At 44.9% G+C, this 14305-nt stretch overlaps 1 protein-coding gene across 1 annotated transcript; it reads left to right on the top strand.

Annotated features, from left to right (window-relative positions):
• Window positions 1-213: 213 nt before the first annotated feature.
• LOC135268954 (sodium leak channel NALCN-like) lies at window positions 214-13970 on the top strand. Its single transcript, XM_064362169.1, has 5 exons — window positions 214-468; window positions 5477-5627; window positions 7537-7686; window positions 9419-9536; window positions 12276-13970. The coding sequence occupies exons 1-5, from the start codon at window positions 407-409 to the stop codon at window positions 12467-12469; spliced, it is 675 nt and encodes a 224-aa protein (XP_064218239.1). The 5' UTR covers window positions 214-406; the 3' UTR covers window positions 12470-13970.
• The last annotated feature ends 335 nt before the right edge of the window (window positions 13971-14305 follow it).

A 14305-nucleotide genomic window follows, 5' to 3' on the forward strand; every position in this document is an offset into this window, starting at 1 on the left:
TATGTGAGCATCAGCCTGCTGAGAGCAAGAGCAGGGTCCTGGGGGCAGAGGGGGAGCTTCCCACGCCTCAGTCCAATGCTGCAACGTGGTGATGTCCCAGAGAGAGAAGCACCAGCAGAAATTTCTCAGTTTTCCATCCTCTGCTCTTCTTAGTGCACTTAATTCCACCGGGCTCCAAGGAGGTGACCAGCTTTCTTCACATCTGGTGCTAATTACTCTAGCTTTGGAGAAATAGCACTTTTGTTTAGAGAAACCCAAGTGAATCACTGAGGCTGATGATGATTTGCTGCTTCTTGTGCTCTGCCCCCAGGGCGTGATCCCCACGTTCCGCGTCAAGTTCCTGCTGCGGCTGCTGCGTGGGAGGCTGGAAGTGGACCTGGACAAGGACAAGCTCCTGTTCAAGCACATGTGCTATGAAATGGAGAGGCTGCACAACGGCGGGGACGTCACCTTCCACGACGTCCTGAGGTACGAGGCAGGCTCTCACAGGCCCGAGCTGGGGCCAGAAGCCACAGCTGTCAGCCTTCAAGGCCTCTGTGGCACAATTAACAAGTGCGTGTCTAACCCAAATGCCACATCTGCCGTGGCTGTGAAGCGGGGTCACAGGCGCTAAGTGCCCTTCCCCGCTGTCCTGCAATATTCATTTCCAAGTAGGGGCCTCGCCCGGGAGGGCTGGGAGGCAGTGGCCTGATGTCCTGAGGGGCCCCTGCCCACTGAGGTGCTCCCCAAGGGGAGAGGTGGCAGGCGCCTGGGAGAACACAGTCCCAGCCCTTCCCTGCGATGCGGGAACAGCCCGGAAGAGCTGAGTGACTTGCTTGCTGTTCCAGGGCTCCGTGGCAAAGCTGGGAATACAGTACAGAGCTCCTCCCTTGCACGGGTCTGATAGGAGGCCTGGGCTGCTCTGCGATGGTTGCCCTGCTGGCTGAAACACATTTTCCAGACATTTCATGAGCACCCAGACAGGACAGAGGGTCAGACGGAGTCTCTGCCTTTTCCTCTCCTTGGGAGACTTCTGTATTTGTTCCCTTGGGCTACTGTAACTTAGCATCTTAAACTGAGGGGCTTGACAACAGAAAGTTATGGTCTCCAAGCCCTGGATGCTGAAAGCCCGAGATTGAGGTGTTGTAGGGCTGGTTCCTTCTGAGGCCCGTGAGCGAGAATCTGCCCCACACCGCTCACCTGGCTGCTGGGGGTGTGCTGCCAATATTGGGCATTTCTCAGCTTGTAGAAGCATCCACCAGGTCTCCCTTCGTTGTCACATGGCATTCTGTGTGTGTGTCTGTGTCTCTGTGTGTCTGTGTGTGTGTCTCTGTGTGTTTGTGTGTCTGTGTGTGTATCTAAGTTCAAATTTCTCCTTTCATAAGAACATCTGTCATATTACATTAGGAGTCAATCCTACTCCAGTGTGATCTCATTTTAACTTAATTACTAATTAAAACTGCAATGTTCTATTTCCAAATAAAGTTACATTCGGAGGCACTGGAGGTTAGGACTCCAACATGTCTTTCTTTGGGAGGAAACATTCAACCTATAACAGCTTCTTAAGCAGGAGTCCCCGGACTTGCAAGGGGCAACAATTTCATCTTTATTTTCACTCGTCACTCCCTGAAATGCAGCATACTCCTCCATGAGGAATGTAGGCAACAAACCACAGTTGCATTTGCAATATCCACATCTTTGTTAGCAGGAGAACTCACAGAAATTTTCAGATCACGTAACTGACTGCCTTGGTTGACATCTTAAAATATCATTTATGCTCACCAGTGCTTCTGAGTTACAGTAGTTATTTGAGCTCTACTAGATAGTGTTATTTAATGGAATAATAAAGAGGCACTTTTATGTTACTATATCACTGCCATTTTGAAGTAAATAATTTGAGGGTTGTATTTTATTATTATACTTTAAGTTCTGGGGTACATGTGCAAAACATGCAGGTTTGTTACATAGGTATACACATGCCATGGTGGTTTGCTGCATTCATCACCCCATCATCTACATTAGGTATTTCTCCTAATGCTATCCCTCCCCTAGACCCCACCTCCTGCTATCCCTCTCTATCCTCCTACCCTCCCAACAGACCCCAGTGTGTGATGTTCTCCTCCCTGTCTCCACGTGTTCTCATTGTTCAACACCCAATTATGAGTGAGAACATGTGGTGTTTGGTTTTCTGTTCTCGGGTCAGTTTGCTGAGAATGATGGTTTCCAGCTTCATCCACGTTCCTGCAAAGGACATGAACTCATCCTTTTTTATGGTTGTATAGTATTTCCATGGTGTATATGTGCTACATTTTCTTTATCCAGTCTATCACATTTGGATTGGTTCCAAGTCTTTGCTAAGTCTTTGCTATTGCGAACATTGCCACAATAAACGTGTGTGTGTGTCTTTATAATAGAATGATTTATAATCCTTTGGGTATATACCCAGTAATGGGATTGCTGGGTCAAATGGTATTTCTATTTCTAGATCCTTGAGGAATCGCCACACTGTCTTCCACAATAGTTGAACTAATTTACACTCCCATCAACAGTGTAAAAGTGTTCCTATTTCTCCACATCCTCTCCAGCATCTGTTGTCTTCTGATTTTTTAAAGATCACCATTCTTACTGGCATGAGATGGTATCTCAATGTGGTTTCGATGTACATTTCTCTAATGACTAGTGATGATGAGCATTTTTTCATGTGTTTGTTGGCCACATAAATGTCTTCTTTTGAGAAGTGTCTGTTCATATCCTTTGCCTACTTTTTGATGGGGTTTTTTCTTGTAAATTTGTTTAAGTTCTTTGTAGATTCTAGATATTAGCCCTTTGTCAGATGTGTAGACTGCAAAAATTTTTTCCCATTCTATTAGTTGCTGGTTCACTCTAATAAAATAGTTTCTTTTGCTGTGCAGAAACTCTTAAGTTTAATTAGATCCCATTTGTCTATTTTGGCTTTTGTTGCCAATGCCTTTGGTGTTTTAGTCATGAAGTCCTTGCCCATGCCTGTGTCCTGAAGGGCATTGCCTGGGTTTTCTTCTAGGGTTTTTATGGTGTTAGGCCTTATGTTTAAATCTTTTATGCATCTGGAGTTAATTTTTGAATAAGGTCTAAGGAAGGGATCCAGTTTCAGCTTTCTGCATATGGCTAGCCAGTTTTCACAACATCATTTATTAATTAGGGAATCCTTTCCCATTGCTTGTTTTTGTCAGCTTTGTCAAAGATCAGATGGTTGTAGATGTGCGACATTATTTCTGAGGCCTCTGTTCTGTTCCATTGATCTGTATCTCTGTTTGTTTTGGTACCAGTACCATGCTGTTTTGATTACTGTAGACTTGAAGTCAGGTAGTGTGATGCCTCCAGCTTTGTTTTTTTTTAGGATTGGTTTCCTTTGTAAAATTGTGTGTTTCATTCTGTGCATTTAAAGCATTAAGAAATGTCCCATAAGCTTCACTGCCACAGGGGTCCATGACACAGAAAAAATTAAGAGCAAATGACTAGCAGTAGCTATTTTAATCACATAGCAGCACCTACAAGTAGTGTGTGGGTATTGTGTCTCAAATTTCAGGAGAACTCAGGTGTACAGAAATATGCTTGTGGCCAGAAGCTGAAAAAAAGAATCAGATCAGTACAGGAAGAATCTGGGAAAAGTTCTCTTATCAATTTCACCTCCCACTATTCACTTCTTCCACGAACAAGCTAAAAAGCAGAAAAAGACAGGACAGAAAAATGCATGTGAATGACAAAGGATGTCATCTCTGACAGAATGTTTCTGAGTCTTTCCTCCTAGTGGCAGTTCTTTTTAGGTTGACATGAGGCAGATAGATAGGCACACCATTGTCATTCATATTCAGCCCGTTTGGAGCACACTGGTGCAGCTAACAAAAACAGACCCAGGCAAAATCAATGGTGGGGCTGTTTCTCCCCTTCCTGTTTATTCCCCTAGCCCAGTATATGATAAAAACAGTGAAGCTTTGATGAGTTTCTTGATGAGTCAGGGAGGAGAGGAAGAGAAAAATGCATTTTTCCCCCTCTGTGGTGGGAAGAGACTTAGCAAAGAAGAGAAGGCCAATGTATCAGTGCTCTCAGGAGCCTCCATGCTGTGATTTGGGCTCCAGGATGGAACTGAGCTCACAGAAGGGGATAGCTCACAGGTGCACCAGGGTGCGTGAGCCATAACCTGGGATCCTATGGCTACTCCTGGGTGCACCACACTGCCAGGAAAGGCTGTCTTCTCCTCTGGTTGTGGACTGCTTGGTCCAGGCATCCTGGGAGCTGTCTTATTGCCCCATGATACAAAACATCTGCTGTGTTAGCGTCATCTACCACTGCATGGGCTGGTTGTGTGTCAAGGGCTAAATGGAAGTGGATGTTAAACCTGGATTTGTTTCATAGCCTCTAGAATTAATAAGGAAGGCCATGCGTGGTGGCACACACCTGTAATCTCAGCACTTTGGGAGGCCGAGGCAGGTGGATCACATGAGGTCGGGAGTTTAAGACCAGTCTGACCAACATGGTGAAACCTCATCTCTACTAAAAATACAAAATTAGCTGGCGTGGTGCCACATGCCTGTAATCCCAGCTACTTGGGAGGCTGAGGCAGGAGAATTGCTTGAACCCAGGAGGGGGAGGTTGCAATGAGCTGAGATCGCGCCATTGCACTCCAGCCTGGGCAACAAGAGCAAAACTCCATCTCAAAAAAATAAAATTAAATTAATAAGGAAGATATAGAAGGATGGATGAGATAAACGGAGAAGGAATGGAATGCAGGGGGTAAGGATGTGTGATGCACAGCTGAGCATATTAACCATCACCACATGTGGCTAAGTGTGAAGAAAGTATCGGATGTGGGCCGGGCGTGGTGGCTCACGCCTGTAATCCCAGCACTTTGGGAGGCCGAGGCGGGTGGATCATTAGGTCAAGAGATCGAGACCATCCTGGTCAACATGGTGAAACCCCGTCTCTACTAAAAACACGAAAAATTAGCTGGGCATGGTGGCACGTGCCTGTAATCCCAGCTACTCAGGAGGCTGAGGCAGGAGAATTGCCTGAACCCAGGAGGTGGAGGTTGTGGTGAGCCGAGATCGCGCCATTGCACTCCAGCCTGGGTAACAAGACCAAAACTCTGTCTCAAAAAACAAAAGTATGGGATGTGGGGTTTCCTTTCTGCAGGGGAAGTCCTGAGTCTTTACCTAGCCTTGATCTTTTATTATACAGGCACTTAGATGACACTTACTTACTGCTATAAAAGCCTCACAGATATTAACTCACTTAGTCATTAAATAAAGTAGTTACTAGGACTATCTTTATTTTACAGACAAGGGAAGGGAGACACAGAGACGTGACAGGACCGGCCCAAGACACACAGGGGTGAGGGATGGCGTCAAAATGCTAGACTCATTAGATTGAGTGATGATATCCTTTCTGGATTTTGACACATGTAAGTGTGTAAATCTCAGGTGAATCAGAGCTGTGATTGCAGGTGTGTTTCCCTCACCAGCATGCTTTCTTACCGGTCCGTGGACATCCGGAAGAGCTTGCAGCTGGAGGAGCTCCTGGCGAGGGAGCAGCTGGAGTACACCATAGAAGAGGAGGTGGCCAAGCAGACCATCCGCATGTGGCTCAAGAAGTGCCTCAAGCGCATCAGAGCTGTGAGTGAGCTGCACGTGTGCAGGCTGGGTCCCAGCCCACCCCGAAAAAGGAGGGATGAAAGAAAAGCGCTTCATGAGCGTGGGATTAGCTCCTTCTGTGATCAGCCTTCTATCCCTTTAAACTATGCCCACTTCCTCCACTTACAGTGATCAGATCATGACACAGACTTTCACTCTACTCCACAGTGGGCCCTGCCCTCTTTAGCAGAGTCCATTAGAAGTTTCCATGGAATCCCATTTTTATAATATGACATGAAGACTTTAAAAGCAGTTTATTGGCCAGGCTCAGTGGCTCACGCCTGTAATCCCAGCACTTTGGGAGATCAAGAGGACAGATCACTTGAGGGAAACCCCATCTCTACTAAAAATATAAAAGTTAACTGGGTATGGTGGACATGCCTGTAATCCCCACTAATCAGGAGGCTGATGCAGGAGAATCACTTGAACCTGGGAGGTAGAGGTTGCAGTGAGCTGAGAAAGTGCCACTGAACTCCAGCCTGGGGGACACAGTGAGACTCTATCTCAAAAAAAAAAAAGGCAGTTTATTGATATTAAAATATTAATGATGTCCATTTATTAAACTCAACTGTATAAAATTCTAAAATTTTCCACATATCAAATTTGCAAAACTTTTAAATTGCTGCTAAAAATTTCAACAAACCATGATAATGTTTATTCTGAAAAGACTACCTCTCAGGATTAATAATGTTTCCTGCTTCCTGAATTAAAAGCCTGTAAGATTATCTAACTCAAAAATTAATGAATGTATAACTCATTGGCATATACTGTGTTTACAGTGAATGTTTCTATGAGATAATTACTTTTATGAATGCTTTTGACACATTTCACATTTGGGGGAAGAAAGTAATCGCTAAACATTTATATATAAAAGAGATTGTTTTAATCCTCTTTCTCAGAGCAGCAACATCAATTGTAGAAACATGTATTTCTATTGGAGGAGAAAAGGGTCCCAGAGAAAAGATACAGCTCAACTTCCTAGAGCAAAGCCAGCTGCCCAGTGATGTCCTGTCACTGCCGGTCACTGTAGCTATGTTAGCTCCAGGGATCAACCTGTCCTCCTCTGGCTCTGAGAGGCCACAAGGAGCCCTGGCTTCAGTATATTCCAAGACAGACTGGACTCCTGGGTTGCCCTGAAAACTTCAGAACAAAGGTTTCTCATTCACCCGAGGCTCTCTGCCTCTTACAACGTGCGGGAAAGTGGGAGAGGGTTGGCGTTGTATTGGCTTAATTAGCCTAGAATAAAATAAGAGAAAAATAGAATAGCTGTATTAGTAATTTAAAACACAAGCTGGGCACAGTGGCTCATGCCTGTAATCCCAGCACTTTGGGAGACTGAAGCAGGAGGATCACTTAAGACCAGAAGTTTGAGACTAGCCTGGGCAATAGAGTGAGACTTCTCTCTAAAAAAAAAATTAGCCAGCCACAGCCAGGCACACCTGTATCTCAGCTTCTCATGAGGCTAAGGCAGGAGCATAGCTTGAGCCCAGGAGTTTAAGTTTGCAGTGAGCTATAATCGTACCACTGAAGTCTAGTCTAGAGGACATAGTGAGATCCTATCAAAAAAAAAACAGAAAACACCAACAACAAACAACAAAAAGAAAACAAACAAAAATAAATAAAACACAAACATCAATGACCGTCACTACTCCAACTGTTACACAAATGAAAATGGACCGGGAAGGCAATGCATACGTCTCCAGGCCCACCTCTGCATCAGCCTCCCTTAATTGAACATTGAAATTAGTTCAGGATCCTTACTTGGAAATTCCTAAGGGGTCACCAATCATGCAGGTCTTTGGAGAGGGGAGAAGAAAATATGATTTGTGTGGCGGTGGGGCGGGCAGGATGCTGGGCTTACTTTACTGAACAAACAATCGCATTTCCATAGAAACAGCAGCAGTCGTGCAGTATCATCCACAGCCTGAGAGAGAGTCAGCAGCAAGAGCTAAGCCGGTTCCTGAACCCGCCCAGCATCGAGACCACCCAGCCCAGTGAGGACACGAACGCCAATAGTCAGGACAACAGCATGCAACCCGAGGTATGGGCACGAGCTGTCCTTCGGCCCAGGACACTCCTTGGGCTTTCTTCTTTTCGTAAAAATAATGCTGGTCACATCATTCAAACAAGGTGACAATATTTCTAATAGGAATATTTTCATTGAAAAACAAAAACCAAGACAGTGGAAATCCACTGATCCAGATTATGTGTGTCTTTGCCACTTGGATGCAGCTGAGGTTATTTTAAAAGATTCTGATTCGTATGAATACCAGAAAATATGAATGCCCTGAACTTCATAATTCTGTAGTTTTATTTTTGTCTAAAGAGTTTTACCATTAGATCTAAGGGCTGCATTTCAATCTGGAAATATTACATGACTTAGCAGAGTGGTTTCCAGGCAGCTCTGCCCCAGATGTTTTCCTCCCCTCACTAAAGTCATAGAAATTTGCAGTAAAATCAGTGAAAATGTTTGTAATTGGCCTTCAACCTCCTTAAATAATCAGGCTTATTGAAGATGTATCCTTTCTTGGTTGGGTATCAGAAGAGTATACGGAATTCAGGAGAACTGGCTTGAGGAGGTTGTATTTACTAGGTCACAACATATTTTCATTCTCAAACTCAATGCACTTGTCTATTTAGAAAAGTACAGGGAGTTATCAGCATCCTGGAGAGTCCTGTGCTGGGAGGACCTGCCCCTTTATGAGGCAGCAATTATGATTTAAGGTGAACAACGTGGAGCAGATCCCGTGCTCTGCACAGAGTCCCCAGCAGCACCAGGCTCCGTGGTGTGCAGCACTGCAGCCAGGGGCCGGGGGTACATTTGGAAGCCTAAGGCTCCATGGCCTAGCAGGGTGCTCCAGGAGGCCCGCTGGTGCCACAGCCCACTTTGAGGTAGATTTCATGTTTTGGGCTTCCCAACCTGTAGAAATCACCTGCCACTGACTGCAGGGACTTCTGCAGAGTTAGTCAACCAAGGGGCAAAAGACAGGCATCCACAGTGGCCTTGCCACTGGTCACCCTGAGGATGGCTGACTGACAATGTCTCGCGTCGGGGAGGCCTGCTGAGGTCAGGACAGACGGTGAGGCAGGGTCAATGAGCCCAGGGAAAGTGGCGATTGCAGAGCCCCCTGTTTTTAGATGAAAATCCCAAGAGGTGACCAAAAAAAAAAAAAAAAAAAACAAGAGGGGATATTGAAGAGATGTGAAGAGCAAGGCTTTTGTTAGGAAAGGGAGAGGTGACAGGTGAGCCAGAGAACAGGTGAAAGGTGTGGGAAGTCTTGGCATCTCTCTTTGACTTTAGCTTAGATTGTTAGCTCCACCCAGGGCCCATCACAGAGCTTTGCCTGCGGAGAACTCTTTCCCTGAAGCCCGAAGTGCAGATCTTCAGGCTGGTAGACTGCCCCCGCCCAGCCAGTCCCCACTGCCCCGCCTTCCTTCCTGCTGTGCCCCATCCCTGCCCCCTGGTTCGCCAGTGAAGATATGAAGGGCAACAATGACATTCTCAGGCATGGAGGGGAATGTGGCAGTGGGGGTTACCCAGGAAATGCTGTTCCAGGAAGAGAGGTGTCTCCTTCAGCACAGCGTGTGGTGGTGGCTCTTTGACTTCTGTGACTCTTTTTACCCATTTTCACTTTTCCTTCCCCACAGTGGACACTATGAATCCGTATAGTTCTTCCCACTTGTTCTCCTGCCTTGTTTTCCTTTCCTATGGTAAAAGGAGGAAAGCACAGGGTTAAGGAAGACGGTAAGTGCGTGCTTCTCCTCCCATGCAGACAAGCAGCCAGCAGCAGCTCCTGAGCCCCACGCTGTCGGATCGAGGAGGAAGCCGGCAAGACGCGGCCGATGCAGGGAAACCCCAGAGGAAGTTTGGGCAGTGGCGTCTGCCCTCAGGTAGGTACATCCGGGCATTTCTACACCGATCAAGGCATTTTAAAGGTATTTACTTTGTGTGTTTTGGGTCTTGCATTTCAAAATGCAAGTCTGCATCTACAGCTGTTTACAGACAGCAACATAATGAAAAATGTAGTCTTGTCAAAAACATTGTCCCACCCCCTTCCCCCCCACCCAAATAACTTCTCTAAATATGACCTACATCAGCCCCCATTTTCTGGGTACATTTCAGGCTGCCATGGTCGAGAAGCCAGCACCTATGAAAAAGCCAAGATTCAGAAAGAGGGAGAGATTTCCCAGGGCTTCCTTCGTGCATCAAGGCACGCTCAAACATGGACGAAACTTATTTAATTGAAGAGGGAGTAGGCAGATGCAATCATTCAGAAAATGCCACAAAGTTCTCAAAAAAGGGACAGGCCCCCACTTTGTCTTAGCATTCACTCTGCAGCTGAGCCAGTCACTGTCTTTAGGCAAGCTGCTTTACCTCATTCAATCCTTTCATTTAATAAACAGTTCCATTATTTACCATATTTTACTGATTTAGTAAGATAATTGTCTTCTATGAGCTTCTTCTATATAGGGTTTTGGAAAGCCAGGATAATCCCATGAAGAGCACTCAGGAATGGAGGGAGAACAATACTCCCCACAGCCCAGTGTCCTTGTATGTGTTTTTCTCTTTTTTTCTGTTTTTTTGTTCTTTGTTGAGACAGAGTCTTGCTCTGTTGCCCAGGCTGGAGTGCAGTGGCATGATCTCGGCTCACTGCCACCTCCGCCTCCTGGGTTCAAGCGATTCTCCTGCCTTAGCCACCCAAATAGCTGGGATTACAGGAGCATGCCACCACTCCTGGCTAAGTTTTGTATTTTTAGTAGACGGGGTTTCACCATGTTGGTCAGGCTGGTCTCAAACTCTTGACCTCGTGATCCACCCGCCTCAACCTCCGAAGTGCTGGGATTACAGGCATGAGCCACCACACCTGGCCCATTTTTGTATTTTTATTAGAGATGGAGTTTCACTGTGTTGGCCAAGCTGGTCTTGAACTCCGCCCACCTTGCCTCCCAAAGTGCTGGGATTGCAAGTGTGAGCCACCACACCCGGCCACATGTTTTTCTCTATAGATAACTAAGTTCATGCCAAAGCAGGAGCTTTATAATGCTCCTTAACTGTCCCCCAACTTCAGCCCAATTGAAGTGAGAAGATGTGTAGCATATGTGTTCTGCAAAGCAGATGTCAGCACCACTTACATTTTGAGGCTAGCGATGTTGAGTGGGTCTTCATGGAGACTACCACCAAGGAAAGCATCCCCTTTCGTATCCAGGAAGTTATTTTTCAGGAAGCAGGGTTCCTCCTGATTCAAACAAAGCAGAGAGTGATGGCATCAAGACAGAGTAGGTGGTAGTGCCAGGTCACAGAAAGCCTTAAATTACAAGCTGAGTAGGTTCAATGTTATCCTGTAGGCAATTAGGAGCTAGCAAACATTTCTGAGAAATATGTGACTTTTGGAATCTGTGCTTTAGGAAGCTGACTTGGCAGCAAGGGAGAGTGGATTGTCTACAGCTGAGCCTGGAGGCAGGTGACGGGCTGGAAGAAGTTGCGGTGGTGTGAGCACCAGGCAGCGAGGGCGTGGACAGAGCTGGGGCCAGATGCTGCAGGGACAGATAGGAGAGATGACCCAGGGAGAATGCACAGTCATTGGTATTCACTTAAATGGACAGAAGAAAAGAGGCTGTCAAAAGTATGTCCATTGGTCCAGGCGCGGTGGCTCACGCCTGCAATCCCAGCACTTGGGGGTGCCAAGGCAGGTGGATCACGTGAGGTCCGGAGTTTGAGACCAGCCTGGCCAACATGCTGAAAACCCTGTCTTTACTAAAAATACAAAAATTAGCTGGGCGTGGTGGTGCACGCCTGTATTCCCAGCTACTCAGGAGACTGAGGCAGGGGAATCGCTTAAACCCGGGAGTCAGAGGTTGCACTGTCCCTGCACTCCATTCTGGGCAAGAGAGTGAGACCCTGTCTCAAAAGTACTTCCACTGGTCAATGCCTAGATGGCCCTCATCAAAAATGGTGACGGGGGTCAGGCTGAGTTTGGGAGGTAGAGGGAAAGAAAAGCAGTATTTTGAGGGGGCAACAACGTTACAGGCGTCACGCTATGCGCTTAGGCCACCTCACGTAACCCACTTTAATCCTGACAGTAGTCTAATTAGGACATTTTCATTGTTTTCATCTTGCACTGGAGGAAACTTGGGTTGAGAGACATGAAGTTGCCCATTGCTACACACAGGTTACAGAGGTGGGTCCCAAGACCATGACTGTGGGACCCAGAGCCGCACCTGTCCCCCCACCCTCACTCAAACCTCCTCGCCTTCACTGTGGGTCACGCTATCCTTCCTTTTTGTTTTGTTCTTTATTGCATATGCTAACGAATGCACATGTTTCTATGACACTTAATAGCTCCCAAATTGGAATTTTTAGTGACTTTCTAGTTTTTGTATTATTTCAGAATGTAAGGGGTGAGCAGCACTTCTTTTCCCCAAATGGCATTATTAGTTGTCCATGAGCATAATTTTAAAAAATCTATCATGAACATAAAGCATCAAGTCCTGGAAAGGATGTTTACTTAGCATCTATGGATAGGACACATTATCCAACGCTATCACTGATGGGAATATCATGGGTTTTAGGAATAATTACAATAGACTGGAGCAGTACTAAGTGGCTCATCAGAGTCATTAATTCCACAGCGCCAAAACCAATAAGCCATTCAGTGTCCTCGGTCAACTTACGGTTTGGAGGGAGGACCACCATGAAATCTGTAGTGTGCAAAATGAACCCCATGACTGACGCGGCTTCCTGCGGTTCTGAAGTTAAGAAGTGGTGGACCCGGCAGCTGACCGTGGAGAGCGACGAAAGTGGGGATGACCTCCTGGATATTTAGGGGGACATCAACATGGATGAATTTCTAGTGGTGAAAACTGTTTTCTAATAATTTCCTTGATCGTCCAGTGAGCAATCTGTAATTCATCTATCATCACATCATTTCAACTTGTCAGAAGGTTTTTATAAACTGATTTTTGTCCTGCCAAAGAAAGGCATAAGCTGCGTTATGATGGGTTACTATCACTGTCTAAAACGTTTGTATAGTGACTGCACTGATAATATTAGAAACTATACCACAAGCAAATGTATATCACTCAAAAATGTCATATATTCTGTGTAAACTAAGGTATATATTCATATGTGCTCTAATGCAGGATTATCACCATGCCCCAAAAGAGCGCTAAGCCCAAAGTGGCCGATATTTATGGTACGGAGGCTACAGCTTTAGTTCACATCTTTCCCATTTCTGCTAGAAATATTTCTCTTGGAAAAATTATGATTGATCTCAAAAGGTCAGCAGTGAACTTTTATGCTAAAATGATAGTAGTTTTACAAACTACAGATTCTGAATTTTTAAAAGAAGTATCTTCTTTTTCTCATGTTATGTTTTAAAATATACACAAGATATTTGGTGACCAGAACAAGTTGATTTCTGTCCTCAGTTATACTAATGACACTGTTGCCTCCTTCCAAGAAAATTGTGTGTGCAAGCACCAGACAAAGAAATGGGCTCAGAATGCTTACTGGTTTAAAACAAACCTGTAGATAAATAATTTGAGTGACACAGTTGCAAACAGAGGTTAAGTTTCTGAAGAAGCCTCTTAATAACTGAGTTTAGCAAAAAGAATCAAACTATATATCTCAATTTATTTACAAAAACTTTGCATGTTGATGTTATCATTGGCTTCATTTCTTACCCAAGGTGTGTCTGTTTTGCCATAAATCAACAGAGTCCTTTCATATGGGTTGATCTGAACACACTAGATTTGAAATGACACCTCTGTTACCAGAATCTCCTATGGAAATAAATAATGGTGATTTATTTGCAAAATCTTACTCAGAACTCACAGGCTAGGGATCACACGACTTAATCGTTCTTTGGTTTTTTGGTTTTTTTTCTTTATATGTCAATGGCCCATGTCCTCCGCAAAAATTCGAAAAGCAAAATGATGACAAAGTGCTGTTTGTTAGATTTCTTGTGCTGGATCAGCCAAGTAGAAATGGACTTGGACCTTTTAACTATTATATTACAGATTGGACATTTGCTGTTTAGATGTTTTTCAACAGAGGGATTATCTCAGAATCCTCTGACCTCCAAGGTTGCTTTATGATCTTTTTCTCTCTATTTAACATTCCTCAGATAGGCAAATAGCACATTCCTGCTGTGTCACAGATGTATCATGGTGGTGGCAGTCTATGGTGTATGTGATTCACTGTAACGATGAGATAAAGTACAACCAGTCCATGCAGCCAAAAGGATTGGATTGGATTTGATGTTCACTTGCAGTTTACTTTTTGTACATAAAAATAATAAAATAAATATTGGATTTGCAAAATAATTTACCCTGAGTTGACCGTGTTTAAATCCTTTTCTTGGCGGGGCAGGCACTCAGTGGCAGCACTTTGCAAACCCTGGATTGAATATTCAGTCCATAATTAGTTGGCAAAAGCTGTGTCCCTGATATTCATTTCAACTCAATTCCCTTAGCTGGAATGTTCCTTTTACACTTGTGCTGATAAGCCTGAGTGAATACCCTGTGCCTTCCAAGCCTACAGGGAACAGAACAGGCACTTACCTGTCCAGGGTGTGGGTCTGTACTAGTGCTGCATAAAAACAAGATTTTTTTTTTTGGCTTATTAAACTTGAGTAATACAGCTTCATTCTCATGAAACT

Source organism: Aotus nancymaae, unplaced genomic scaffold (genome assembly GCF_030222135.1).
Source record: "Aotus nancymaae isolate 86718 unplaced genomic scaffold, 86718_ANA_hifiasm-v0.15.2.pri h1tg000048l, whole genome shotgun sequence".
Taxonomy (NCBI): domain Eukaryota; kingdom Metazoa; phylum Chordata; class Mammalia; order Primates; family Aotidae; genus Aotus; species Aotus nancymaae.

What these genes read in the sequence shown, in the direction of transcription:
- LOC135268954 (XM_064362169.1), top strand. Translation starts at nt 407, where the DNA reads ATGTGCTATGAAATGGAGAGGCTGCACAACGGCGGGGACGTCACCTTC. An exon ending in ACCTTCCACGACGTCCTGAG is followed by an intron (nt 469 to 5,476) that starts GTACGAGGCAGG and finishes TTCCCTCACCAG; the next exon opens with CATGCTTTCTTACCGGTCCG. An exon ending in GCCTCAAGCGCATCAGAGCT is followed by an intron (nt 5,628 to 7,536) that starts GTGAGTGAGCTG and finishes GCATTTCCATAG; the next exon opens with AAACAGCAGCAGTCGTGCAG.